The sequence below is a fragment of the Penicillium cataractarum genome (assembly GCF_028827025.1).
Source record: "Penicillium cataractarum strain IBT 29864 chromosome Unknown utg000005l, whole genome shotgun sequence".
Lineage (NCBI taxonomy): Eukaryota > Fungi > Ascomycota > Eurotiomycetes > Eurotiales > Aspergillaceae > Penicillium > Penicillium cataractarum.
The window spans coordinates 4,097,761-4,121,093 of NW_026622741.1; the positions used below are offsets into that span (position 1 = coordinate 4,097,761).

At 50.9% G+C, this 23,333-nt stretch overlaps 9 protein-coding genes across 9 annotated transcripts; 7 read left to right on the top strand and 2 right to left on the bottom strand.

The window, feature by feature from the left end:
* Positions 1 to 365: 365 nt before the first annotated feature.
* Positions 366 to 3,812, top strand: ubaA (E1 ubiquitin-activating protein ubaA; the record flags this gene model as incomplete). Its single annotated transcript, XM_056700098.1, has 6 exons — positions 366 to 371; positions 442 to 530; positions 604 to 689; positions 782 to 2,312; positions 2,363 to 3,610; positions 3,674 to 3,812. 6 exons carry the CDS (start codon positions 366 to 368, stop codon positions 3,810 to 3,812), a joined length of 3,099 nt encoding a protein of 1,032 aa, XP_056555511.1.
* Positions 3,813 to 4,352: 540 nt separating this feature from the next.
* Positions 4,353 to 5,634, top strand: N7496_007170 (glutathione S-transferase family protein; the record flags this gene model as incomplete). Its single annotated transcript, XM_056700099.1, has 5 exons — positions 4,353 to 4,358; positions 4,431 to 4,599; positions 4,660 to 4,746; positions 4,810 to 4,988; positions 5,056 to 5,634. 5 exons carry the CDS (start codon positions 4,353 to 4,355, stop codon positions 5,632 to 5,634), a joined length of 1,020 nt encoding a protein of 339 aa, XP_056555512.1.
* A 637-nt stretch (positions 5,635 to 6,271) lies between these two features.
* Positions 6,272 to 8,560, bottom strand: N7496_007171 (mitochondrial carrier; the record flags this gene model as incomplete). The annotated part of the gene is made up of 6 exons (XM_056700100.1): positions 6,272 to 6,791; positions 6,855 to 6,887; positions 6,950 to 7,053; positions 7,110 to 7,171; positions 7,226 to 8,179; positions 8,275 to 8,560. The coding sequence occupies 6 exons, from the start codon at positions 8,558 to 8,560 to the stop codon at positions 6,272 to 6,274; spliced, it is 1,959 nt and encodes a 652-aa protein (XP_056555513.1).
* A 393-nt stretch (positions 8,561 to 8,953) lies between these two features.
* ssn8 (cyclin-dependent protein serine/threonine kinase regulator SSN8) lies at positions 8,954 to 9,977 on the top strand (the record flags this gene model as incomplete). The annotated part of the gene is made up of 3 exons (XM_056700101.1): positions 8,954 to 9,113; positions 9,164 to 9,373; positions 9,436 to 9,977. 3 exons carry the CDS (start codon positions 8,954 to 8,956, stop codon positions 9,975 to 9,977), a joined length of 912 nt encoding a protein of 303 aa, XP_056555514.1.
* A 3,158-nt stretch (positions 9,978 to 13,135) lies between these two features.
* Positions 13,136 to 13,875, top strand: N7496_007173 (DUF4452 domain-containing protein; the record flags this gene model as incomplete). Its single annotated transcript, XM_056700102.1, has 2 exons — positions 13,136 to 13,345; positions 13,561 to 13,875. 2 exons carry the CDS (start codon positions 13,136 to 13,138, stop codon positions 13,873 to 13,875), a joined length of 525 nt encoding a protein of 174 aa, XP_056555515.1.
* A 2,169-nt stretch (positions 13,876 to 16,044) lies between these two features.
* Positions 16,045 to 16,550, top strand: N7496_007174 (uncharacterized protein; the record flags this gene model as incomplete). Its single annotated transcript, XM_056700103.1, has 3 exons — positions 16,045 to 16,168; positions 16,280 to 16,392; positions 16,461 to 16,550. The coding sequence occupies 3 exons, from the start codon at positions 16,045 to 16,047 to the stop codon at positions 16,548 to 16,550; spliced, it is 327 nt and encodes a 108-aa protein (XP_056555516.1).
* A 360-nt stretch (positions 16,551 to 16,910) lies between these two features.
* N7496_007175 (syntaxin family protein) lies at positions 16,911 to 17,732 on the bottom strand (the record flags this gene model as incomplete). Its single annotated transcript, XM_056700104.1, has 1 exon — positions 16,911 to 17,732. One exon carries the CDS (start codon positions 17,730 to 17,732, stop codon positions 16,911 to 16,913), a length of 822 nt encoding a protein of 273 aa, XP_056555517.1.
* Positions 17,733 to 18,303: 571 nt separating this feature from the next.
* Positions 18,304 to 19,659, top strand: N7496_007176 (uncharacterized protein; the record flags this gene model as incomplete). Its single annotated transcript, XM_056700105.1, has 1 exon — positions 18,304 to 19,659. The coding sequence occupies one exon, from the start codon at positions 18,304 to 18,306 to the stop codon at positions 19,657 to 19,659; it is 1,356 nt and encodes a 451-aa protein (XP_056555518.1).
* A 1,403-nt stretch (positions 19,660 to 21,062) lies between these two features.
* On the top strand, positions 21,063 to 22,283 carry N7496_007177 (tryptophan synthase subunit beta; the record flags this gene model as incomplete). Its single annotated transcript, XM_056700106.1, has 1 exon — positions 21,063 to 22,283. The coding sequence occupies one exon, from the start codon at positions 21,063 to 21,065 to the stop codon at positions 22,281 to 22,283; it is 1,221 nt and encodes a 406-aa protein (XP_056555519.1).
* Positions 22,284 to 23,333: the final 1,050 nt, after the last annotated feature.

The window sequence follows — 23,333 nt, forward strand, 5'->3', positions numbered from 1 at the left end:
TCTTACGTCGATGAACCGTCCCGCCTTCAAACTCACCAGCTGTTTCTCCCTTGCCTCTCTTCTTTTCTGCAATCAAACCGCCTTCCTTTTGTTTTGTATAGCTTCCGCCTCCTACCTTCCTCTCCCAAGTCTGCGCTATCTACTTCAACTCCTGCCCCTGCCCTGTCTGGTCAAAGATAGGTACCTGGTACGCTTCGAGTTGCAACTTGTTTTATCCGCACTAGTGGAAGGTCTTGCTCACTGGGCAAGACTTTCACCTCCTGATTTTCACCATTCCTTCCGATCTTGCTGTTCGTGAATCGGCTAAGCCGTCAAAGCGCAGAGCGTCTGAAGACGACACCGCCGCTCGGCCTCAAAAGAAGACCATGACGGTATGACATGATCCCGCCGGCTAGAGACCGCCGAAGTGCCGCACGTCCACTAATACAGCTTCATTATCAGGACGTTACGATGCATGTCGAGAACCCCCAAGAGACCGTGGAGTTGATTAAGCAGGGCGAGATCGATGAGTCCCTGTACAGTCGGCAACTGTAAGACTACCCAGACCTACCCACCTTCCTGAATACGTGCGATGGAACACCGTATCTAATCGCTTCTTCCAAGGTATGTGCTTGGCCACGAGGCCATGAAGCGCATGGGTTCTTCGAATGTTCTCGTCGTTGGCCTCAAGGGCCTGGGTGTGGAAATTGGTAAGCAATAACGACAGGTCACGCTATACTTGGGTAAAATGAGTGGCAACCCCGCGGGCATTTGATTGACAGTTACCTTCCCAACTCTTTAGCCAAGAACATTGCGCTCGCCGGTGTCAAGTCTCTCACCCTTTACGATCCCGCACCGGTTGCCATCGCAGATCTCTCCTCCCAGTTCTTCCTCCAGCCTCAAGATGTCGGCAAGCCCCGCGCCGAAGTCACCGCCCCACGAGTCGCCGAGCTCAACTCCTACGTTCCCGTGACAATCCACGAGGGCGACAACCTTGTTGGTGACTTGGAACAGCTGAAGCGCTACCAAGCAGTGGTCTTGACCCAGACGCCGCTGAAGGAGCAGCTGGCGATTGCGGACTTCTGCCACAAGAACGGTATCTATATCACGATTACGGATACCTTCGGTCTGTTCGGTTATATTTTCAACGATTTCGGCAAGAACTTCACCGTCGGCGATCCTACTGGCGAGGAGCCTGTTGGTGGCATTGTTGCTGATATTGCTGAGGACGGTCTGGTGTCCGCCTTGGATGAGACTCGGCATGGCCTGGAGGATGGCGACTTTGTGACTTTCACTGAGGTTAAGGGCATGGATGGACTGAACAACAGCGCTCCCCGCAAGATCACTGTTAAGGGCCCGTATACTTTTAGCATTGGTGATGTCTCCGGTCTCGGCTCCTACCAGGGTGGTGGTCTCTTCCAGCAAGTGAAAATGCCCAAGTTTGTTGATTTCCAGCCTCTGTCGGAACAGATCAAGAAGCCCGAGCTTCTTGTCTCTGATTTCGCCAAGTTTGACCGACCCCAGCAGCTCCACATCGGTGTCCAGGCTCTCCACAAGTTTGCGGAGACCCATGACCGTCAATTCCCCCGCCCGCACAACGACAGCGATGCTCAGGAGGTCCTGAAGATCGCTAATGAGCTTGCGGCGGCGGAAGAGGAGAGGGTTGAACTGGACGAGAAGGTTATCAAGGAGCTCAGTTACCAGGCTCAGGGTGACCTGAACCCGTTGGCCGCCTTCTTCGGAGGTATCGCTGCTCAGGAAGTTCTCAAGGCTGTCTCTGGAAAGTTCAACCCCGTGCACCAGTGGATGTACTTTGATTCTTTGGAGTCTCTGCCCACTTCGACCACCCGCTCTGAGGAGAGCTGCAAGCCCACTGGTTCCCGTTACGATGGCCAGATTGCAGTCTTCGGTAAGGAGTACCAGGAGAAGCTCTCTAACGTCACTCAATTCCTGGTCGGTTCGGGTGCCATTGGTTGTGAGACCCTGAAGAACTGGGCCATGATGGGTCTGGGTACCGGTCCTAAGGGTAAGATCTTCGTCACGGACATGGATCAGATCGAGAAGAGCAACCTGAACCGGCAGTTCCTCTTCCGGCCCAAGGACGTTGGTCGTCTCAAGAGCGAGTGTGCCTCTGCTGCAGTCCAAGCTATGAACCCCGATTTAAACGATAAGATTGTGACCCTCCGTGACCGCGTCGGTGCGGATACCGAACACATCTTTAACGAGGAGTTCTGGAATGGACTTGACGGTGTGACCAACGCTCTGGACAACGTTGATGCCCGTACGTACGTGGATCGCCGTTGCGTCTTCTTCCGGAAGCCGCTTCTTGAAAGGTAAATCAATCCATCCGGAAAACATTTGAATAATTACTAACTGTATATAGTGGTACTCTTGGTACTAAGGGCAACACTCAAGTGATCCTACCCTTCATCACCGAGTCTTACTCCAGCTCTCAGGATCCCCCTGAGAAGTCGTTCCCTATGTGCACACTGAAGAGTTTCCCCAACCGTATTGAGCACACTATTGCTTGGGCACGCGACCTCTTCCAGACCTACTTTGTCGGTCCTCCCGAATCGGTCAACATGTACCTCTCGCAGCCCGACTACATTGACCAAACTCTTAAGCAGGCTGGCAATGAGAAGCAGACCTTGGAGCACCTTCGTGACTTCCTGGTCACCGAGAAGCCCCTGACATTCGATGATTGCATCGTCTGGGCCCGCCAGCAGTTCGAGTCTCAGTACAACAATGCTATCCAGCAACTTCTTTACAACTTCCCCAAGGACTCCAAGACCTCTACGGGACAGCCTTTCTGGTCTGGTCCTAAGCGCGCACCTACCCCTCTCAAGTTCGATAGCTCCAACCCTACTCATATCGGATTCGTGATTGCTGGTGCGAACCTCCACGCCTTCAACTACGGTATCAAGAACCCTGGTGCCGAGAAGGAGTACTACCGTAAGGTGGTGGACGACATGATCATCCCCGAGTTCACTCCTAGCTCGAATGTGAAGATCCAGGCTGACGACAACGAGCCTGATCCGAACGCCCAGCCTGCTGGAGGCAACGATAACGAAGATATTCAGAAGCTCGTTTCTCTTCTCCCTTCGCCCAAGTCCCTGGCCGGTTTCCGTCTGCAACCTGTCGAGTTCGAGAAGGATGACGACACCAACCACCATATCGATTTCATTACTGCGGCCAGCAACTTGCGTGCCGATAATTACGAGATCCCCCAGGCGGACCGTCACAAGACCAAGTTCATTGCTGGAAAGATCATCCCCGCCATTGCCACCGCCACGGCTCTGGTGACTGGTCTTGTTGCCTTGGAGCTGTTCAAGGTTGTCGATGGCAAGGATGATATCGAGCAGTACAAGAACGGCTTCATCAATCTTGCGCTGCCGTTCTTTGGCTTTAGTGAGCCCATCGCCAGTCCCAAGGGCAAGTACCAGGGCAAGCAGGGTGAGGTCACCATCGATCGCCTCTGGGACCGCTTTGAGGTGGACGACATCCCCCTTCAGGCCTTCTTGGACCACTTTGCCGATCGCGGTCTGGATATTACCATGGTCAGCTCTGGTGTCAGCTTGCTATATGCCAGCTTCTACCCTCCTTCCAAGGTCAAGGACCGCCTCCCTCTGCCGTAAGTTTTACCGTTTCTACGTCTTTACCCTACTATAAGCTACAGTGTACTAACTCTGCACAGGATGAGCAAGCTCGTCGAGCACGTTAGCAAGAAGCCCGTGCCCGAGCACCAGAAGAATATCATCTTCGAGGTGACAGCCGAGGACCAGACCGAGGAAGATGTGGAGATTCCATACGTCATGGTCAAGATGAGCAAATAAATAAAGGACTCGTTGAGACTGTTACATTAGAAAAGAACCCCCTTGTGGTGGCAGTCTCTTCGGGATGGGGAAGAGCACATTCATGATGATTACCAACGAACCAGCTCTATGCGATGCTAGATTTCCAGTTCTCGAAATTCCAATTGCTTCCTTTGGTTTTAATAGCTTAAGTAAAGTTGAGTAACCGCTGCCAAACCCTACCTAGTTAAGACTACTATTCTTGGGACTGCCTGAGTAAATGCTTTGTCAAAGCTGACGGGGCCCGCTTTCCATAGAAAGATGAGTAAGCATCTCGTCATGGAAACGCATCCCCCGCAGTTGGAAAGCTCGTCGGCTTTCTTTTTTTTTTCTTTTCTAACCTCTTCCTTGGCTTGATCTCGTATTCCTCTCGACGAGATCTATAAAGTCAGCTACTTCCCGCTGATGCTATTGACATTATTGCGCTCACCAGCACTATTCACTCTTCCACGATCAGCTCTCCGTGCGGGGTTCTTTGCCGCTTCTAAAGTTCCGTCCTTCTCCACAGGATCATCACGAAAGATGGCGGTAAGCGATGATAAAACATGCCACATGATTTACCATTGACCTATTTAGTCTAACTGACTTGACCGTGTATAGACCGGCAACTCGGCTAAAATCACCGACTGGGTCAACCCCAATGACAAGTCTGGCGAGTTCAAGCGCCAGCAGTCTGTTTTCCGCAGCTTCATCTCCCGCGAGCCTGGCGCCGAGTTCCCTCCTGAGAAGGGCCGTTACCATCTCTATGTCTCTTACGCCTGTCCCTGGGGTATGTTTGAAAACCAATTGCTATCAGAACTCTTGTGGGAAAGGTACTAATGTCTTCTAGCTCATCGCACTCTGATCACCCGGAAGCTCAAGGGTTTGGAGGATATTATCAGCTTCTCATCTGTGCATTGGCACCTCGGAGAGAAGGGTTAGTCCTTTAGTCCATGATCTCTATTCGTCTCAATCAATTGCATGCTAATTGTCAATCCAGGATGGCGCTTCGCCACTTCCGACGAGAACCTACCGGGCGAGAACACCATTCCCGACCCGCTGCACAAGGACTTCACCCACCTGCGTGATATCTACTTCTCCAACAACCCCGACTACACTGGTCGCTTCACCGTCCCAGTTCTCTTCGACAAGCAGACTGGCCGGATCGTCAGCAACGAGGTAAGATCTCCCTCCATATCAAACCTCCCAATTGCTTTCCCCCCAGCTAACAAACAACCCTCCCCAGAGCGCGGAAATCATCCGCATGCTCTACTACGAGTTCGACGACATCCTACCAGAGGAATACAAGAAGATCGACCTGTACCCCTCAGCCCTCCGTTCCGAAATCGACACCTCCAACGAATGGATCTACAACGACGTCAACAACGGCGTCTACAAGTCCGGTTTCGCAACCACCCAAGAAGCCTACGAGAAAGCCGTAGCAACCCTCTTCTCCTCTCTGGACAAGATCGAAGCACACCTCGCCAAGCAGGCTTCCGTCTCCCCCTACTTCTTCGGCAACACCGTCACCGAGGCTGATATCCGGCTGTTCACGACGATAATCCGGTTTGACCCCGTGTACGTGCAGCACTTCAAGTGCAATATCCGTGATATTCGGTCCGGTTTCCCGGCTATTCACCGCTGGGTGCGTGGGCTGTACTGGGATCTGCCCGCGTTCAAGGATACGACGGACTTTGAGCATATTAAGAAGCATTATACCAAGTCTCATAAGCAGATTAATCAGTTTGCGATTACCCCCGTTGGACCGCTGCCGGATGTTCTGCCCAAGGATGAGGAGGTGAAGGCTGCACAGGCTGCGACGTGAGATACTGGGGAGTAAATGATATAAAGCCAATATGGATAATGCACAGTTATTGAACGAGACTATTTGAAATGCAATTAAATTGAATATATCATCATATAGCCTCTATCCAATATCTCTAACCTCCTCAAGACTGTATCTAGTCGGCAGGATGTTCAGAAATGAAATTTAGTAATTCTCAATATACACAGGAAAAAAAACAACGAAGAAAAAGACCCAATGATAATGCATGGAAAAATCCACATGCCTCGACGCCTTGCCATGCTTATGTTTGAACATATAGTGTGGGAGTATGGTAATCCCCCAGTTTGACTCTGTAGCAAAGCACCTGCTCAGGTGGAGGATGTCTCACGAATGAGAAAAAAGCAACGCAAACGAGATAAAGCCAGAGCTAGATGCAAGTGATGTGGCAGTGATATGTGCCAGATATTTGAGCTGAGGATAAGATGTATCCAATTTGGAACAGAGACGAGCTGTACCATTATTTAGTGACCTATTTTGCGGGTATCTTGGGCTGAAATGGCTCTAAAAGGGACAATGAAAATCGAAAAGGTTTAGCGGGCCACGGGCGGCGGGAGGAAGAAGAAAGGAATTGAAGGTGAAGGTGAGCGATGGGCGGGTTGGTACAAGGGTATCACACTTATTTCAGGCCGAGCATCCGCTTCGAGTTCTCGTAGACCACGTAGCTGATGGACACGGCCGGGGCCACCTTGAGAAGGTTGGGTGTGAGACCCTTGTAGAACCCGCGCGGTCCCTCTGCCTGGAGAGTTTTGCGGGCGACATCGGTGATGCTGGTATATGTGGTCGGGTGGAGGACGGTGCCCTGAGCTTGTAGACGAGTTCGCATCACATTGAGAGGATAGACGACTGACGCACTGAAACCGCCGCTGATAGCACCGATGGTTCCAGTCAGGAAGTTGTTCAAAGTCACGTCATCCTCATGACAATGGTCGATGCAAGCTTGGCGAGAGACGAGAGCCCGTTTTAGGTATTCGAAGGTAGTCAGGTCAATCGCCGCGTAAGGGAACATTCCAATGAGGCCAAGCGGCAGGCCACGGAAGAACCCAAATAGCCCATTGGCGTTGAGCACTTTCTTGGCCGTGGCTATGATGAGCTTGTTTCCTCTCAAGCCACCTTCGACAGTTGAGCACTGCATCCGGCTGGAAGAATTTGTTAGCAATTGTGTATTTAGGAAAGGAAGCCCTGTAGCATGCTCAACTCACAATTTCAAAGTGTCAAGAGGGTAGACGAAGCATCTGCCAGGTTCAGTCAGGAAAATCTTCATTTAAACCGTAGTCCAGAAAAGAGGATAGCATACTGGGCTACCATTCCACCGATACCACCCGACAAGAACTGTGATGTAGGCCGAAGCTTTTTAGGATCGTTGTGTCCTTCGAATCGGGCGAATGCTTGTTTGGCCGACTATATCCGAAAATCAGAAATGGCAGAACTCAAAGTATCACTATTCATTAGCTCACCTCGTAGGCTCCGAATTTGATCGCAGACTCTGGCATCACCTTCAAGACATTCAACCCGTTGCCTATATGCCGTCAGATGAATGGTACCCTGAGTTAGCTATATTAGAGAAACGTACCAGCAAACAAGCTTCGGATACCGCCAGCCCGCCAAAGCTCCTTCAGCGCACCAGTCAAGGATTTTGACGCATTCCCTGCCGCCGCCAAGGGAGCACCGTCCTTCGCCGCGCGAATCGCCGTGTCCTTTGTCCCCGTCTGGGCGATAAGATAGACTTTGAGACGGTCAAGAGGGGCAGTGGCCGTCCTCGAGACAACGCCTGCGATACCGCCCGCAATAAAGTAGCCTAGTTGAGGGGTATTCTCGGTCAACTTGCGTTCATAATAGCGGAAGGACATCCACATGGCGACGGTCTTAGGGATGGGCAGCCACTCCAGCTCAAAGTCACCATCTAACGAGGCATATTCATTCCCGAAAGCAGTGGGCGACGTTGTAGCCGGGCTGGTGATGGTTTGCGCGAGGGCTGAAGGAAGGAGAGAGGCCAGCGCGGGCAAAGAGAGGATATTGTACAAGAGGCGCTGGAGGGTCAGGAGATAACGAGTAAGAAATATGTGGTCTGTACCTAAACCCTGCAGATCATTGATGTGGACATCTCCTTCCGGGTTTAGATTGCCCGTCGCCGTGTAGTATGACAAGACGGCGCGTAGGTCGGACGTGGAATGCAGCGGTAGGAAAAGAAGGAAGTCCCTAAAGCGGCACACGAGATGAGGTATCGAGTCAGCTGGATTTCGTTCACTTGGGCTCCGGCTCGTCAAGGTATCTCCTCCACAAGCAAACCACTTGATCGAGGGCAGTTGTTCAACGAACCTCCATTCCGCGTAAGTGATTACCCCGTCATTGTTTTTGTCCACCTCGGCAAAGAAATGGTCAAGCTTTGCGCTCGATACTGTGACGCCGGACTGTGCAAACGCGCTTCGTAGCTCTGTCTTGTCGATTTCCCCATTGTGGTTGCGATCGATGGCCTGGAACATCTGCCATAGTCCGGACTCGGTGTGGTCGATAAATGTTCGGAACTCTGAGAGGAAGCAGGTTAGGGGAAGACTGATCTCAGAGCACAGATGCGCCCTCGATTTGGGAGTAGCAAGGGGAATCGAAGCTCCAGGTGCTTACCATTGTAGTCTATCTGGCCATCACCGTTGGTGTCGACATCATGCAGAATGTTGCGCAGCATATCATCTGCATTTTTCAGAGCTAGTAAATGCGACCGCGTCAGTCGGGAGCTTCCGGCACGAGACCCGATCAGAGATTGGGGGGGGACAAACTCACGGTGATCGATCTTCTTAAGGCCTTTCTTTAAGCCAGTCAAGTCGATATGACCCTCCTTGCGCGTGTCCAGAGATTCCCAGAGCCGAGCGACTCGTTTGTCGCGCTCATCTTTGGACTCGCCGGGTGCCATGTTCGGAGGAAAATTGTTATCGAGCACCCGGCATTATTCAAGGGAGCATGACCAGGTATCTGGAGTGAAGGCAGGTGAAGGGATGCGAAAGGGACTCCCAAAGGGGCGGAGTCTGAGGATCTGAGGTCGGGGAGCATAAAAGTGAAGAGGCCTTTAACCGGTGGGGTTGGATCTCAAGGATCAATGAATAATGCGCGGCCGGTCATTGCTGGGACTGCTGGAGAACGACGCCATCATCGGGCACGGGACCAGGGCTGGGCCCTACTAACCTCTTTGGGCTCCTCCTGCTGGCCTTATCGAACTGCGAAGTCCGAGGTCCGATCTATACAGCCCGCTTCATTGCTGGTGAAATGCGTCTTATTACATTCCTACTCCTTCCATAGTTCTTCTACTATGGCTGCCAACTACTGGGCCTCGACTCAGCGTCGTCACTGGCTCTTCACTCGGGAGAAATTGGCCGAAGTTCGGGAGAGACTCCGAGAACGAGATAAGGTCACCCATTCGCAGTTTCCATTACCAGACCAGCGATTACTGAATATCTACTTCAATCAGCGTAAGTATAGCTTTTTTCTGATGCCACATTCCATGACTGACTCGCTATAGAACTGATCAAATTGGGCAAGCGCATGTCCACCCGCCAACAGGCCATTGCTACTGCCCAGGTATATCTGAAACGGTTCTATACCAAGAATGAGATTCGCCAGACCAATCCTTATCTGGTTCTCACCACGGCATTCTACCTGGCTTGTAAAATGGAAGAATGCCCCCAGCACATCCGCTTTGTAGTGGGCGAGGCCCGCGGTTTATATCCTGGTACGCCCTACAACGTCAATCTCTCGAAAAGAAAACCATATCCAACTAACTCATTCCTGCAGAATTCATCACGCCAGATGTAGCCAAGCTGGGCGAGTGCGAATTCGCCTTGATCTCCGAGATGAGCTCCCAGCTCATCGTCCACCATCCATATCGGACCTTGTCGGAGCTCCAAACCGAGTTACCCCTCAGCTCGGACGAGGTCGCCCTAGCGTGGTCCGTTATCAACGACCACTATCTAACAGACCTACCCCTACTTCACCCGCCACATATCATTGCTATCATGGCCATCATCGTCGCCGTGGTCTTCAAGCCTTCTCACCCCGGTAACTTTGGCAACTCGGCACAGTCAGCCTTGGCCGGAGCGATGAGAGACGGTGGCGGCATGGGCATGCTAGCCGCGTTGTCGGATAAGCCTGGCTCTGGTCCCCCTCGCATCCAGAAGCTCGTACAGTGGCTGGCAGAGAGCGAAATTGACATCAAGGCCGTTATCGAATGTACCCAGGAGCTTCTTTCCTTGTATGAGGTGTGGGAGCAGTACAGTGAGAAACACTGCAAGGAACTGATTGGACGCATGGTGAAGAGCAAGAATTTGGATAAGTGATGCCCGTGTGGACATGATATATACATTCACGGGGTGGCGTTTGGTTTCGCCGATGATGGTTCCTACGATGTGCATGAGTTTTCTTCTATATGGCGTTGGTTTTGGATTACGAACTTTTGCATTCTAGCGATATTGGCATCGAACACGATTTACCTGCGATGGATCCTACCATCATCCTTATCCCTGCCCGGTGGCAGTTAGACCTGTGCCTCAGTAGAGGAGCCCAACATAGAGAGGTATTTAGAAAATATCCCGACAATTGCCAGCATTCTGTCACAGTTCAGACATTGAAGCTAATACTGAGATTAAATATCGCCTGAGATACCTAGATATATGCATGTATCAACTCTAGCAATCACGACTACCAGGGATTCCCTGGTGGAGTTTATGTCATGCAGAATCAGATCCTAGTTAATGGGTCCACTACATTTAAGCATCGATAACTGTAAATTGTAAATTGTTCAAGATGTCCTGTGTTAGCAGTAGGCACAAGAATAGCTACCATGGACGATTGTTGACACATGGCTAGATTAATTTCTCCCTGCTAGGCCGTTCAAGTACAACTGTAGCTCTAATGTTTACCAAGTAGACTCCGCAAACCACATCGCAAACTAGACCAAGTTCCGAAACCACTCCGAATCGGAGCTAGGGTTTGTTGATGTACGCACCGCCACCCCCAAAACATCAACATGGTCGGGTTCACAACCGAACCGGGGCAACCAAACCGTGTGGCCCACGCCCTTGCGTGGCAATGTCTGGGGCAGGCATTGGGAAAGAGGATCCCCTCACAACTACTGAACCGAGTTCTTTCATCCTTTCATGCAGCGCTCAATCACACAGTAAGATCGGAGCGATTATTGCATGTCCTGCAGGCATCGAGGCGTGGAAAGTTGATGTGTCAGCTGCATGATTCAAGCGTCGAGCAATGGTGCCTGCACCTGGTCAGCTTTTGTAGCACGGGCGCTACGCCCACCTCATGTCCTTCGAATCACCAGAATATAACCTGACACAACTTAGCTGTGAACTTAGAATGGTGACTTTTCATGCCCTCTGCCCCTAACTCTAATGGTGGGTATTCATTAATAGAGGGGGCGACTCCCCCGGGAAGAAGCGGTGTAGGGCTGGGAAGTACTCTGGTTAGTACTGTAGCATTGGCTACGAAGGTACCAGGTACTTGAAGTACTCAGGCACGGTTGACTCGGGTCCTGCGTGGGTTCTTACGGGGGCCAGGGAGGAACACGAATCAATGCAACTTAAACACGAGGAGGCTTGTCCAGTGTCAAGGAGGTGTTACATGTGGACCAGGGTAGGAAGATGTTCCAGCAGGCGCTTACGGTATACCTAGATCAAGAACTACGCAACTATGGAGTTGCTATATTAATCACTACGGAGGGCTACTATCCAAGGGCCAGGAACGGGGTGGAAGCCCAATTTCCAGGACCTACGAGGACCCGCATACCGATTGCAGGCAATGGTGGAACCAGGAGGGTCATCTTGGGTACTCAAGGTGGAGGGCAGAGGACTGGTGACTCAGATGTTATGTACCCAGGTACACTGATGCAGACAGGACTCTACTCTGTGCCTGAGGAGTGACAACACCGACCCAATGAAACCCCCCTTCCGAGAGTGCGGACGTCGGCCACAGAACCCCCCATTAGTTGTTCTGTCTTCGAAGCTAGCCCGCAAATCGTAATGATGAGCTCTGTCGCTCTGGAAGGAGCGTCAGATCTCACGGTGCCAATCATGAGAGGTGGTGGCGGGGAGGGGCCATGCAAGCCTGCACAATCCTGGACAGAGGTGTAGCGTGGCTTATCGAGAGTGCTTTGCCCACCGATGGTCTCTGCGTCTAGAGGAGATGTCGGTCGCAGGATTGGGAAATTCATATGGGGGAGGGCAGACGATCAACGATCAGCAGCCACAGCCGGGCCCTACAGGGACGGAGAATGTGCCTGGACGGCTGCCCTGTGCTGCGGCCTACCCAGCCCTGCATCGCCTGCAGCAGACTAAGACGAAAGAGCGAAGTCGAGGATCGAGGCCAAACTTTGTTAACCCCCAGCGAGAGTTTTTTTCTAGTGAGGGCCGGGAGTTCGTCGCCGGGACAGCCGTATGCTAGGACCGCCGACAGCAGGTCCCAGCACGGGCTGTGTCACTGTCAAGAACATGGGGGAGATGGGCATGGCATGCCTATTCCGGTTGGGGTTGTGGCTGGGGAGAATTCATTTCGGCGATCTTCCAGCGTTGAGTGTCGTGTGAGTGGAGCTCTTTCTCTTCTCTAAAATTGGATCGTTGTAACAATCATCATTGTCGCCCTACCACCGAAGGATCAGTATGGAATCATGACCGATGGTATGTAGAACAAGAAGGGGGCGAAGGACGAGATCGTGATGTCCAAGAGAGAGTCATCGTCATGGCCATACCTGCTATGTGCCGTACTGTTCCTTTGTACGGAGTACATACTGGTGCTTCTCCCCTGCGTACTCAGGCAGAAATACCGTACTGCAGCGAGTTCGGCCGGATCTCCTCCTAAACCCAAATAGGTTTAGTTTCGCATTTGTCGACGACGTCACGGACCAGTCAGTAACCGCCCAGGGGAGCGGCATTTAGCAGTGGGCCGATTAAGCTCCATCGCGACGTGGTGATTGGCGGTGATGTTGCTTCTTTGCCACCGGCGGCGCTCGGGCGGGTTTGGTTGGTGCGTGACCTTTCGCTAGCGCTGCGAGGGAAAAGAGGGAATGACCGTACAGTACCGTCTATTTTACATTGATCAATAGATTACCTCCTTCCATTCTCTGCCTCGAGACTCGACAATACCAAACGTGACAGTACTGTCTTCTCAGCCCCAAAACACCCCTCTTTTTTTCCCTCGCCTCCCTCCCACAGACTCTCTCCTCCTCCACTCCAATTCCAACGCTTCTTCTCTTCTTCTCCCTTCTCCCACTCTCCCGCTTTTTTACGTTCATCTCCAACCTTCCAACTGCCTACTTTCTGACTCGCTTTCTTTTTTTTATCCTCCTCTCCAAATCTTCCAATCTTCTTTCCTCTTGTCTTTCTTCGGGTGCTGGATTCTCCCTCGATCATCCATCATGTCTGCCTTCCTGTACACCCACCACCACCAACAGCAACACCACCAGCAACATCACCCTCAGCATGCCGCCCAAATGCACTCCAACAACCACCATGGTCGTACCCGCCGTGGCCCCAAAATGGCCCAGCAGAATGCCCAGCGTCAATTCCGTGGAGTCAAGAGCATGCGGGAACTTGCGGAAGCCCCAGCGGTGACGGCCTTCCGGGCCAGATTCGAAGCCGGTCGCTCCTTTGATCTCGATGACGACTTGGAGTTCTGCCCCAACCTTCTGACCGATGAAGATGTATGTTGAGATGAACGGCTCCTTTTGCGACCGTCCCCGTGCCACCTTCCCTCCTATATCACCCTTCTGTTGTGGTTCGCTCGTAACCGCAAGCACCCCGATCAAAGCAATGCTCCCTTTCACGGAGGATCGTCGGCGGGCCAGTAGCAGCAACAACAGCGGCCATAAGACACCCTTTTTAAAGTCAGATCCCGTATTGACATTCGATCTCGCAGTTGCACTCTATCCACTCTGCTTCGTCCGACCGCTCCTCGCTCTCCAGTGGGTCGCCCGACACCTCGCCTCTGCAGCACCAGATCCAGCCCGTGCAGCAGGTCACCCCGGCGATCTCCCTTTCTCCCGCCTCGACCAACTCCTTTGTCCACGCCAGTGTCGCTGCCAACCCCAATCATGTCAATTTCCACCAGCCTGCTGCCAACCGGACTCGCAAGGTCATCCCCATCATCAACCCTACCACCGGGATGACCATGACCAGCCCTCCCTCGTCGATTTCCCCGGCGATGATGCAGGCTGCTCAGCGTCGATGGTAAAGAGACCCCGATCGAGGTCTTTGGCCGAAAAAATGGTGCTTGCTTGCGAGCCCTTTTTTCCCCTTGCCCTAGCGGCATATGTCTCTGCACGTCATCTGAGTTCCAAGTTTTGCATCATCGCGCGGGTCCCTCTAATCGCAGGTCTTAATAACTTCTTACGTTGCATTTTTGTCTGACATGGCTATTTTGCATCCTTCTTTTGTTCTCTCTTTTCCGACACGACCACACTACTACCTTTGGAAATATCCCATTTTTTCTACGACACGGCGAACCTCCTATCTTCTACCAAAAAAACCCTCTCAAAAACACTCGAAAACTCTTCGACGAAAAATCCGGCTTTGTACATATTACACCACTACGCCGCCGATTACGACCATCTTCGCCTTCCATCTAGATCTTTGCGATTTTTTTCAAGCTTGTTGCGAGCGACGGCGCCCTTGCGATTTGAAACCCTTTTTGCATCCTTTTCCATACGATACCTGCGGTCTCTCAGGGAGGGACCTGAAACTTCTATTCTTGGGCCTGTGTTCATTGTTTATTTCGGTTGGGCCCGCCGATGATGTTTAGAACGTGCAGTGACTTGCTACTTGACGTACATGTCGCATTGGGAACCCGGAGTTGGTTTTTTGTTGCCTCTTTACAGGGTTGGGAAAAAGGATGGATCGCTTGCGAGTGACCTTTTACCCCGGCTCGCCCTCTCTCTCTTTTCTTTACCTTACACATACGCTGTGACTTATTTCGACGATTTCCTTGCTTCTTGGACTTTCTTGGGGGTTTGTTTTACTCATGGGGCGGGATGGATATCACATTTTTCAAGGATCTAGAGGCGGAAACGATACACGTCTGCATTGCTTGGGCACTGTTGAAATATCTGGGATTGTTTTTTGGTTTTTGTTGCACCTTGTTGACCTTTTTTTCCATTCTCGTTTATCTTATTTTCCCTATCTTTTTTGGCTTGTACATCGGTTTATGGGGATGGGTGACATGCGAATACTCATTGCTTCCTTGCCACGGGGTGCAGTGGCTGGTTGGGGGTTTGGTTGCGCAGCGAAACCATGGGATGCGGAGTTGTTTTCTGTTTGAAATCGATATCCTGGGGGTCTTCTCGCGGAACATGCGATAGACCATATTTGCGTTGAAAATGGTTTACTTTTTTGTCTATGTCTTACATATTGATTCTACTCTGGTATTATTCATTGATCACACTTCTCTCCATTCGTTTCTCTTCTGCTATCTCTATCTCGTCTACTGTTTCTTTTCCAAGTGGAGGACTATTTTGCCGCATGCTTTTCGGGCATTATTCCAGACTATCGTCTCTCTTCAATGGCACATCTTCTTTGTCCATTTATCAATGACTTTGTTAGGTATTCTCTTGTATAGCTGTAAATATGATTCGACCCGGTCTGATCTCGTTGCAGTCGACATGCTGCTATCCGTCATCGATGCAAGGTGCAGCGGCCACAGTACGTGATCCATGATATATCGCGGCAAGTAGTGGCTATGTTGCTCGGGTTTCGGGAATCATATCCACTGAACTGCCTACCTACTTGGCAATGGGTATCTTTCTAGAACATCTCCTTTACTGGAAAAGACAATCTCATTCCTCTGCGTCACTGGCAATGATCGTTCTCCATATATCATGATGTCATTACTCGAGCCCCAGCATGGCCGAGAATGCTCCATCCCAAATACGCGACAGCCTTAATCAACGCAATGCTCTAAAAAGCTCACTATTCATACCGAGTATATTGCTAGCAAGCCCAACAATCAGTCAAGATACTCTAGTGTATGATGCCTCAGTAGCATAAATACTGCAAGTACTGGAATAGAAACCTCTGCAATCTCCACCAACCTCATATCCGCCGGTCCGTTGTTCGCCATTAAGTATCGCTGACGTCATTCGTAGAACAGCGCTGGGAAATCACGAATAGAAACAGAGGAATTGCTGAGTTCCCAGTATTCCACGGTCTATTTAAAAGGATTGATTCTCCCCGCGTAAGCTGTGTTAAATTTTTGACTGTTCTTGCGGGGAATTCCATCATCTTGACTGTCCCATATCCATCGACTTTTGCCGCTCGACTTCCCAGCTACGCTTCTCCTGCTTTCCACCAGCTAGGAGACAGTTCACAACTGCAATTCTTCACAAAATTACCGATTCTCAACGCTGCCATGTCCTTCCTCACCTCCGTTCGGGCTAGCTCCCGTCGCGTTGTGCCATCGAGCTATGCTCTTCCCTCCATGTCTAAATTCCACACCTCGGCGCCACGATGCACTCTCAAAGAAAGCGATAAGAGTGAGTGATATTTTACCTTCCACCATCGACACCAAGATACAAAGCGATTCTATTATCTTCTTCTTTCCACAGTAGCAACACCATGACATGACTAACCAAGATACTATCCAGACCGTGACGACCTCTCAGGTCACTACGAGACCCAGAAAGACCAACAGTTGAAGAGCCAGAAAGCCGGACAAGGAAAATGGAACGCTGAATTAGCGAGTAACAGTGAAGCGGATGTTCGTTTATACCATCCCCGATGGAACAGAGATGATCACTGGGCTAACCTGTCGTTTCAAACTTAAAGGTCAAGGCGGATCGAGGAGAAGTCGAATCCTCGGATAAGGCTTTCCAGGAGTTGCAACAGAAAACCAAGCGTATCCCCGAACAAAAGTGAGCAGGTACAGGTTATGACAGAAATTCGCATTGGAAAATGGCTTTGGCGGAGTGTTTACACGGATCAATTTCCGTAATGGTTCCTGGCTGTTCATGAGGGAGGCCGATATTCTATCCCAGACGAAATTGCCGCCATGTTTCTTTTCTCGATTCTACGAATGAACTTCATTGAATAATGAGGGCGCTTGTAATGTGGCTTAAGTAGCCAGCTCGATTTAACCGATTGTCCTAACGCCAAATATCACAATCACCGTAAGCCATCAGAAAGGTCATAGAATTGTCCATTCCACCGAGACCCGAAACGCCCGCTCGCAGTAGTTAATCATAACAAAGAGACCAAACAAACGACCCAACGTCGCTATCATTTCAAGATAACAATCAGGATAACCAGAATAATGATCAACCCGATGATGGTCATCATACTCCAATTATCGCCCGCCTTGCGTCGGATCCGGTCCAGCCGCCGTCGCGCTCCGTTGAGTCGGTTCTGATGACGCTCAACATCACCGTCCATGCCCTCCAGTAGCTCAACGTGGCCATCGAGCTCATCTCCAATCTGGATACTCAGTTGGTGCTGGCGTCCAATAGACTCTCCTAACTGATCGAGTTGATCATCCTGTTCGCGCATCACTCGATCGTGGTGCAGATAGATTTGCTCGTTGGACATGTTGGATTGATCAATGCGTGGGGGTGATGGTTCATCTCGGTAGGGTCTGAAGAGATTTTGGCGATTCCGATCCTCCTCTTCGTCGATTTCTTCCTGGACGGCCGCGGCAGCCGCCGAGTTATCCATAAACCGCACCGATTTGGAAGGGGGATGTTGTGGAACGGGTTGTTTGAGATCGGGCGATGTCGCGGACCGATGCACAGAGTCCTGCGTCGGGTCTTGGCTAGATGGGGCGCCGTCTGTGCCGTAGAACTGGGAGGAGAGGTCTTGAAATTGGTCGTGGAGGGGGCCAAGCTGGTCCTTCAAGGCGGCAGCGCCTGCGCTGTCGTTGGACTCTGCCAGCCGTGCCTGTTCGGCTTCTACGGCTTGGATGCCCGCTTGAAGGGACTCCAGCGACCGAGAGATCTCGCCATCTTGCGCATTGGGTTCGAGGTCGAGGGAAATGGCACGCTGTCGCTCTAGGAGGGAGAGCTTGATGTGATCGGCGAGGAGGAAGAGTTGGGATGGGTTCGTCATGGTGGTGTCAGACGGACGGCACCGGGGAGGCGAGTCTGTCTTGAAAGGGGCGGGTGATGGAATATCGGGATGCTGAGAAACAGTATATGCTGCAGACAATTTCAGATGGATGGTAGCACAGACGACGCTGGTGGGTGGAGGTAAGACGACCGTCGCAGCTGAAGGCAGTCGTGGATTCCAAAGCACAAAGCCCCCGAGTCCCCGACATGCCCGGATCTACTGCGTACCCGCCCGCTTTCCGCCTTTGCCTCTCTGCCTTCCCCCCCTCCGCAATCCTACCTTCTTCATTTCCCCTCCATACTTCCTCCCTTCTTTTTAAATCTACCTGCCCTGCTATCAGACTCAGGAGGCGATTTATTCCCTATTGAATGATCCCCATTTGATCGTCACCCTTAGGGGTCCTGCGTACCTTGTCAACGACCTCGGTATCTATATCCCGCATTACTATTACCCAGCATTCACAAGCTGACGCCGGAACTTCTGAGCAGCAACGAAATTAGAATAAAACCCGCCCAAAACCCCTCGGAATCCTTTGCATGGGCCTTACCTAAGGCTGACATACCTGCGCACCATGGATATTCAAGACTTCCTGGCTATGGAGGCCAGCTCCGACCGCGACGACTTGGTCGATCTTCGCGCCCTTGATATCGTGTCCAGCTACGATTCACACCTAATGTGTCCGATCTGCCACTGCCCCTTCGTACAGCCTGTGCGACTACAATGCGATCACGTTTTTTGCCAAAAGTGCTTGGGATCGGCCATCACCACCTTCCGCTCGGCCGATTCGGACGAGTTCCCGTGTCCCTCTTGCCGCACCCCCACCACCCGAATATCGACCAACGTACCCCGCCTATTGGTCAACATGTGCGATGAGATTCAAGTACGGTGTCCGTTGGCAGGGGAAGGCTGCAATGAGATTGTCCCGCGAGGTCATGTCCAGTCGCACGTGGAGAAATACTGCGGTTATCGGCTTGTATCGTGTCCGGATGAATCGTGCGGAAAAAAGACCCGGAAAAAGGATCTCCAGCCGGAAGAACGTTGTATGCATAGCTATTGTCGCTGCGAACGCTGCAACGAGGATGTGATGGAGCAGGACTTTGCCGAACATGACAGGGAGCTCTGCCCTAGTCTAGAAGCGACTTGTGATGATTGTGGAAATATTGTCCCACGACGATCATTAAAGAAACACGTCGAGACCTGTCCGGACGTTGTGAGCGCCTGCGCGGCATCTCAGTATGGCTGCTCGGTCAAGGTCCGACGTGCTGATATCGCGATGCACGAACAGCAGTGCCCGCTGGTCTCAATAGGACCATATCTCGAAGCGCAAAATACGCGACTCAACTCTCTGGAGTTAACAATGCGACATCTCCAACAACGCAATGAGATATTCGAGGACGGAATGGCCAAGATTAAATCCACCCTTGTCGAATCTTCACGAGTGAGCGGCAGTGATCGGAACGGTGGGAGATCCGCCACCAATGGAGACAGAGACCGACAATCTCGCAACGATGCAGACGAATCTGCAGACCCCGCAAATTCATTCTCATCCCACACGACTCAATACCTTCTCTCGCTACACGAGTCTCTTCGCGAAGAGGTCACTCAAATGTCACACGCTCTCACAGACCTCGATGCTCGTGCCAGCATGACCATCATGAACGAGTGCCTCCGTATTAAAGAAGACATGGCCCATACCAACGCCGCCCTCAACAGCGTGCGCATGCAGGTACAATGGCTCATGAATCCCCGGCTCCACAACGGGACTCGAGCGAATGGAATGCGCACCAGCGCAGCTAGTAACGAAGCCACGCGCACGCAATTAACATCCACGTCCGCGCCGGGCCCGAGTGGCGGTGCCGGTGCATCACTGGGGCCGCTTCGACCTCGACGACCTAGCGATAGCGGGCGTGAGGGAACTAAGCTGTGAACGGGAAGGAATTGAATCTTGTGTTTTAAGCGTTGCATTTCTCCAGGCTGGGATGTGGAGAGGGAGTATTGGGATTGTCTTTCTATTTTATGTATCTCATAAGTGACGATGACTGGGCTGGCCTGTCTCATGGCAATGGATTATAGTGTACTTTGGTGCTTGCCGCTTATCATATCTTTAGCTTGGTTCTGTCAGAACCGACGATTAGGGGAGTAATGAACTACTATTACCATGACCTGCTTTGACCAACGTAGGAAGAATTGTTCTATACCCATATTCGTACAGAGTTTTCGAAGTACCAGCCACTGTCCTACCTACCATGAATCATGCGAGTCGATTTACTTGTAAGGCTACAACCGCGACTACGGCCATAAGACCCGTCTTCACGTTATGACGCTCTTAACTTTCTCCTACCTGCTCGTTCCGTTGACGCAATGCAGCATCCGCGCCCTAAGACGGGTAGTTAATATTTCGTCTTGCCAGCTACGACTATAATCATCAGGAGACTCAAGAGGATACACTCATTCCCGAAATATGCTTGACCAAAACACATTTAATTACTCTTTCCTGGCTCCACTGATCAGGACCTTAGCGCAGATCAATCAGATAATTGGGCGTTATTGAGAAATAAGACTCGTTCTTAGTGGTAAATGAGTCGGGTCGGGTCGGGTCGGTCCAATTTCTACCAAGTTCTACTCCAAGAAATACATCGGATCAAATCGAGTGTTTGGTTCAAACATTCTAGTCAACAGGCTGATTCATCTTCTCTCGTTTTATAGGTAAGTAGATCCTCTAATTAGTAGGTTGCATCGTTTTACAGATAGGAGGAAGCGGATCGCGGCTCGAATAGCCTCCCACCAGGTAAGCAATCGGGTCGGAGAACTGAGCGGGTCGCGGCCATCATTAACCACGGTGGTCTTTTCAGCTATTCTACTATGTAAAGTACCTTTTTGGCCCCTTGGTGAGTCATTGCAATCTGTTACCATTGAAGGGATATGAAATCACACTACTGACATGGAATAGATCCAATCGGCTTCGTGCGTCCTTCGCTCTATCAGCAAGGTGAAGGGCTATAAATTCAAGAACTCCCCCTTCACAATGACCTAGGCTTCGAAACTACTATCGAACAGATAGACCAACCATATCTTTCTTCCACTAAGCCAAACCTTTTTGAAAAATCCTCAGTCTATTCGCAAGCACTCCACAACAAATGCGCGCTGAGCCTTAAACGTAACTATTCATCCTGCGCGAGATCTCAATTCCGATATCCCGTCTCGATCGTCAACCCAAGTGGAATTTTTGAGCCCTAATACCGTGAATCAATCACAAGTCATAAGCTCCATTCAATACGTTGAGTTGAAATCACCGAGTGCTGCCTCTCTCGTCTTCGAGTATTAGTCGCGATGCCAGACAATCAACTCTCTTATCTCCAAAGCTACCCCAACGCCGAAGGATATTTCGGCCGGTTTGGGGGCAATCACTATCCACCCGAGCTTCGGCCAGCGCTGGAAGAACTGGCCAGCTGCTATAAGGAGCTTCGTCAAACGCCAGAATTCCAGCAGACACTCAACAAGGCGCGAATTGGACTTCAAGGGCGACCGACCCCGATACATTACCTCGAAACTCTTTCGACTCAAGTCGGGGGTGCTCAGATCTTTATTAAACGAGAGGATTTGAACCACACGGGTGCACACAAAATCAATCACTGTGTTGGCTTCGCCCTTCTGGCTAAGAAGATGGGCAAGACCAAACTGATTGCTGAGACCGGAGCCGGCCAGCACGGCGTCGCGCTGGCAACTGCGGCTGCCTATTTTGGCCTCGAATGCGAAGTCCACATGGGAGAGGTGGATATCGCCAAACAGAGTTCGAATGTCGGTCGTATGCAGCTGCTCGGCGCGCGCGTGGTACCGGCAACTACGGGCCAGTCCACGCTGAAGGATGCTAGTGATTCCGCATTCAATGCGTATGTAGAGCAGCATGCGCACGCTCTTTATGCGATCGGTTCGGCTATCGGGCCCCATCCCTTCCCAATGATTGTTCGAGACTTCCAAAGTGTAGTCGGTCGAGAGGCTCGCGAGCAATTCATGTCTATAACGGAGGGAAGCTTGCCCGAGCATGTCGTTGCTTGTGTCGCAGGTGGTTCCAATGCGATGGGTATGTATTCCGGCTTCATTGATGATCCCGAGGTTGTTCTGCACGCAGTAGAGCCTCTGGGTATATCTGACGAGCCAGGCAAACATGCAGCGACACTAGCCTTCGGAAGACTGGGAACTTTGCACGGCGCTCGATCAGTTGTGCTGCAGAAAGACGACGATACACCTGCTAGTGTCTCCTCTATAGCATCGGGACTCGCCTACCCCGGCGTTGGTCCTGAGATTGCGATGCTCCATGAAACTGGTCGTCTTTCCATCGCAGCAATTTCCAACGAGGAAGCCATCGACGCATTTTTCCGCGTGGCAAAATTCGAGGGCATTATCCCTGCGTTAGAGAGTGCGCATGCTTTGGCGTTTGCGATCCGCTTGGCTTTGCAGCGCCCTTCGTCTGAACGGATACTGGTTAACCTGTCTGGACGCGGTGACAAAGATGTTGACTATGTGCTTGAGAACTATGGGACAGGTGCCTAGCTATTCCATTCATGTTAATTTCACTCGAAATTGAAATCGGTTTGACAAATACACATTCAATAACTCTTGCAGTATTATGGTGCCTTCAAAGGTTTAATCGTTTCAAAATCAAAGCGTATAGTAAGCTCTGTTACGCGTACCGTATGGTCGCATGTACTCCGTACTAGAAAGTAAATGAACACAAAATATATGTTCTGAAAGTTCCTCATCACACTGCATGGAGTGCTGCTTTGGCGTCGCGCCACCAAGGGTGAGAAGGGTGAGGGCGACGTGCATAGGGTGAGAACTCGTCTAGGTCAGGCGATTATCGCACTGGCCCTTCAGCTGAATTAAAACTCGTTTTATTAATGACAGTGCCTTAACTGAATTTTTCGCTACATGAGATGTATCTTCCATGGAATCAGCAGAAGTCAGTGTCTCGCCACCCTATCACGTTATCACGTATGCGCAGGGTTATTGCGCCTCGTTCTGCTAAATTCGTGGAAAGAGATGGGAATAATATGTTTTGGTTTCTAGGATTATTCATATTAATTAAGAGTGATCGTTAAGCGCCGATGATTAATTTAGCGGCGATGCGTTCATAGTAGATCTGTAGTGTAGTAAGACCCAAGGGTATCGAAAAGGTTCGGACCGTCACGAAAGAGGAGCCATTGGAGTCTCTCGTGTTCACATTATCATGAGATAACTTTCTTTGTTTTACTATATCTCTGGGTTTAGAGCCAATATCACAACCTACGTACTTTTATTTCTCTTAAATCCTGATGGTGTAGCAATACATTTACAATTCTGTGTCTGACTACCAATTTGCCGGCCTATAAAAAAGATATTCAGATGTATACTAATTTGAAGCCGATCCATGGTCAAACAGTTAGATTTCCCTATAGCGTACTATGTTTCTACTAACAATCCTGAACTTGCGTGTGTGGCAATATGGTGTGCTTTCTCGTCAAGCCCCCACGTCATCTATGCACCACTTAAAGAAAACCTTTAAAGACTCAGCCCGCTTAGTTCTGCTAATAAGTCCTGGAAGCCCTCGCAAAGAACTTTTCC